At 64.3% G+C, this 3,940-nt stretch overlaps 1 protein-coding gene across 1 annotated transcript in view; it reads right to left on the bottom strand.

Annotated features, from left to right (window-relative positions):
- spef2 (sperm flagellar 2) overlaps window positions 1–3,531 on the bottom strand; it is a 224,545-nt gene extending 221,014 nt beyond the window's left edge. Inside the window, exon 1 of the mRNA XM_063049753.1 lies at window positions 3,439–3,531. Within this exon, the coding sequence (XP_062905823.1) occupies window positions 3,439–3,496 (58 nt within the window). The 5' untranslated portion in view covers window positions 3,497–3,531. The remainder of the gene's footprint in view (window positions 1–3,438) is intronic.
- Between the last annotated feature and the right edge of the window lie 409 nt (window positions 3,532–3,940).

A 3,940-nucleotide genomic window follows, 5' to 3' on the forward strand; every position in this document is an offset into this window, starting at 1 on the left:
CTCCTCCCCCAGCCCCTCCACCTTCTGTTCACTCCCTCCCCAGCCCTCACTTTCTGCTCACTCCTCCCCCAGCCCCCCCACCTTCTGTTCATTCCTCCCCCAGCCCCCCCACCTTCTGCTCACTCCTCCCCCAGCCCCCCCACCTTCTGTTCACTCCCTCCCCCAGCCCAAATCACTTTCTGCTCACTCCTCCCCCAGCCCCCCCACCTTCTGTTCACTCCCTCCCCCAGACCACCCACCTTCTGTTCACTCCTCCCCCAGCCCCCATCACTTTCTGCTCACTCCTCCCCCAGCCCCCCCACCTTCTGTTCATTCCTCCCCCAGCCCCCCACCTTCTGTTCATTCCTCCCTCAGCCCCCCACCTTCTGTTCACTCCTCCCCCAGCCCCCCCACCTTCTGTTCATTCCTCCCTCAGCCCCCCACCTTCTGTTCATTCCTCCCCCAGCCCCCACCTTCTGTTCATTCCTCCCCCAGCCCCCCCACCTTCTGTTCACTCCCTCCCCAGCCCTCATCACTTTCTGCTCACTCCTCCCCCAGCCCCCCCACCTTCTGTTCACTCCTCCCTCAGCCCCCCACCTTCTGTTCACTCCAACCGCAGCCCCCCCACCTTCTGTTCATTCCTCCTCCAGCCCCCCCACCTTCTGTTCACTCCTCCCTCAGCCCCCCCACCTTCTGTTCACTCCCTCCCCCAGCCCTCATCACTTTCTGCTCACTCCTCCCCCAGCCCCCCAACCTTCTGTTCACTCCCTCCCCCAGACCACCCACCTTCTGTTCACTCCTCCCTCAGCCCCCCCAGCCCCCCCACCTTCTGTTCACTCCTCCCCCAGCCCCCCCACCTTTTGTTCACTCCTCCCTCAGCCCCCCCCACCTTCTGCTCACTCCTTCCCCAGCCCCCCCGCCTTCTGCTCACTCCTCCCTCAGCCCCCCCCACCTTCAGTTCACTCCTACCCCAGCCCCCATCACTTTCTGCTCACTGCTCCCCCAGCCCCCATCACTTTCTGCTCACTCCTCCCCCAGCCCCCCCACCTTCTGTTCACTCCTCCCTCAGCCCCCCACCTTCTGTTCATTCCTCCCCCAGCGCCCCCAACTTCTGTTCACTCTTCCCCCAGCCCCCATCACTTTCTGCTCAATTCTCCCCCAGCCCCCCACCTTCTGTTCATTCCTCCCCAGCCCCCCCACCATCTGTTCACTCCTACCTAGTCCCCCCACCTTCTGTTCACTCCCTCACCCAGCCCCCATCACTTTCTGCTCACTCCTCCCCCAGCCCCCCCACCTTCTGTTCATTCCTCCCCCAGCCCCCCCACCTTCTGTTCATTCCTCCCTCAGCCCCCCACCTTCTGTTCACTCCTCCCTCAGCCCCCCCAGCCCCCCCACCTTCTGTTCATTCCTCCCCCAGCCCCCCCACCTTCTGTTCACTCCTCCCTCAGCCCCCCCAGCCCCCCCACCTTCTGTTCACTCCTCCCTCAGCCCCCCACCTTCTGTTCACTCCTCCCCCAGCCCCCATCACTTTCTGCTCACTCCTCCCCCAGCCCCTCCACCTTCTGTTCACTCCCTCCCCAGCCCTCACTTTCTGCTCACTCCTCCCCCAGCCCCCCCACCTTCTGTTCATTCCTCCCCCAGCCCCCACCTTCTGTTCACTCCTACCAAGCCCCCCACCTTCTGTTCACTCCCTCCCCCAGTCCCCATCACTTTCTGCTCACTGCTCCCCCAGCCCCCCCACCTTCTGTTCATTCCTCCCCCAGCCCCCCCACCTTCTGCTCACTCCTCCCCCAGCCCCTCCACCTTCTGTTCACTCCCTCCCCAGCCCTCATCACTTTCTGCTCACTCCTCCCCCAGCCCCCCCACCTTCTGTTCATTCCTCCCCCAGCCCCCACCTTCTGTTCATTCCTCCCCCAGCCCCCCCACCTTCTGTTCACTCCCTCCCCAGCCCTCATCACTTTCTGCTCACTCCTCCCCCAGCCCCCCCACCTTCTGTTCACTCCTCCCTCAGCCCCCCACCTTCTGTTCACTCCTACCGCAGCCCCCCCCACCTTCTGTTCATTCCTCCCCCAGCCCCCCCACCTTCTGTTCACTCCTCCCTCAGCCCCCCCACCTTCTGTTCACTCCCTCCCCAGCCCCCATCACTTTCTGCTCACTCCTCCCCCAGCCCCCCCACCTTCTGCTCACTCCTCCCCCAGCCCCCCCCCCCACCTTCTGTTCATTCCTCCCCCAGCCCCCCCACCTTCTGCTCACTCGTCCCCCAGCCCCCCCACCTTCTGTTCACTCCTCCCCCAGCCCCCCCACCTTCTGTTCACTCCCTGCCCCAGCCCTCATCACTTTCTGCTCACTCCTCCCCCAGCTCCCCCACCTTCTGTTCACTCCCTCCCCCAGACCACCCACCTTCTGTTCACTCCTCCCTCAGCCCCCCCACCTTCTGTTCATTCCTCCCCCAGGCCCCCACCTTCTGTTCACTCCTCCCTCAGCCCCCCCAGCCCCCCCACCTTCTGTTCACTCCTCCCTCAGCCCCCCACCTTCTGTTCACTCCTCCCCCAGCCCCCATCACTTTCTGCTCACTCCTCCCCCAGCCCCTCCACCTTCTGTTCACTCCCTCCCCAGCCCTCACTTTCTGCTCACTCCTCCCCCAGCCCCCCCACCTTCTGTTCATTCCTCCCCCAGCCCCCACCTTCTGTTCATTCCACCCCCAGCCCCCCCACCTTCTGTTCACTCCCTCCCCAGCCCTCATCACTTTCTGCTCACTCCTCCCCAGCCCCCCCACCTTCTGTTCACTCCTCCCTCAGCCCCCCACCTTCTGTTCACTCCTACCGCAGCCCCCCCACCTTCTGTTCATTCCTCCCCCAGCCCCCCCACCTTCTGTTCACTCCTCCCTCAGCCCCCCCACCTTCTGTTCACTCCTCCCCCAGCTCCCATCACTTTCTGCTCACTCCTCCCCCTGCCCCCCCACCTTCTGCTCACTCCTCCCCCAGCCCCCCCACCTTCTGTTCACTCCTACCTAGCCCCCCCACCTTCTGTTCACTCCCTCCCCCAGTCCCCATCACTTTCTGCTCACTCCTCCCCCAGCCCCCCCACCTTCTGTTCACTCCTCCCCCAGCCCCCCCACCTTCTGTTCACTCCTACCCCAGCCCCCCCTTCTGTTCACTCCCTCCCCAGCCCCCATCACTTTCTCATCACTCCTCCCCCAGCCCCCCCACCTTCTGCTCACTCCTCCCCCAGCCCCCCCACCTTCTGTTCACTCCTCCCTCAGCCCCCCACCTTCTGTTCACTCCTCCCTCAGCCCCCCCACCTTCTGTTCACTCCTCCCTCAGCCCCCCACCTTCTGTTCACTCCTCCCTCAGCCCCCCCACCTTCTGTTCATTCCTCCCCCAGCCCCCCACCTTCTGTTCACTCCTCCCTCAGCCCCCACCCACCTTCCCTCTATCCCTCCCCCAGCCGCTCACCCACCCACTCTCCGGGACAGCCCGAGCTCCTCATTCAACCACCGGCAGAGAATTTCCGTCATCTTCCGCGATCTCCGGGCTCCACTCGCGGCGTGGGCCTTCGGTCACCATGGCAACGGCTTCCGTGGAAACCGGCTCGGCTTCTCGCCGTCACGTCCATCTCCGGTATCCCCGCCCACCACTATGGGAGCCTGACCAATCACGGAAGGGCTCGGGAGCGCGCCTGCGGCAGTAATGGACGCTGGCGGGATCGGTAGTGTGGCGCCCCGAGAGCAGGCCGACCGAGCGGGCGGGCTAACACGCTCTTCCTTCCCCGAAAGCAGCGGGAATCTGCTCCTCGTCGCCTGTCTGCGCCGCTTTTCTCTTTTTGTGTGAGCGACGCTCGCAGATCGCTCCCAGTGCACGCCACAGGTCTGCCTGGGCAGAGTCCTGAGGCTGAGTCAAACTTTGGCCGGGCAGCACCGAGAGCTGTCCACAGCAGATGTGAGGTAATAAAATCATGAGGG

This window comes from Mobula hypostoma, chromosome 5 (genome assembly GCF_963921235.1).
Source record: "Mobula hypostoma chromosome 5, sMobHyp1.1, whole genome shotgun sequence".
NCBI classification, from domain to species: Eukaryota; Metazoa; Chordata; class Chondrichthyes; order Myliobatiformes; family Myliobatidae; genus Mobula; species Mobula hypostoma.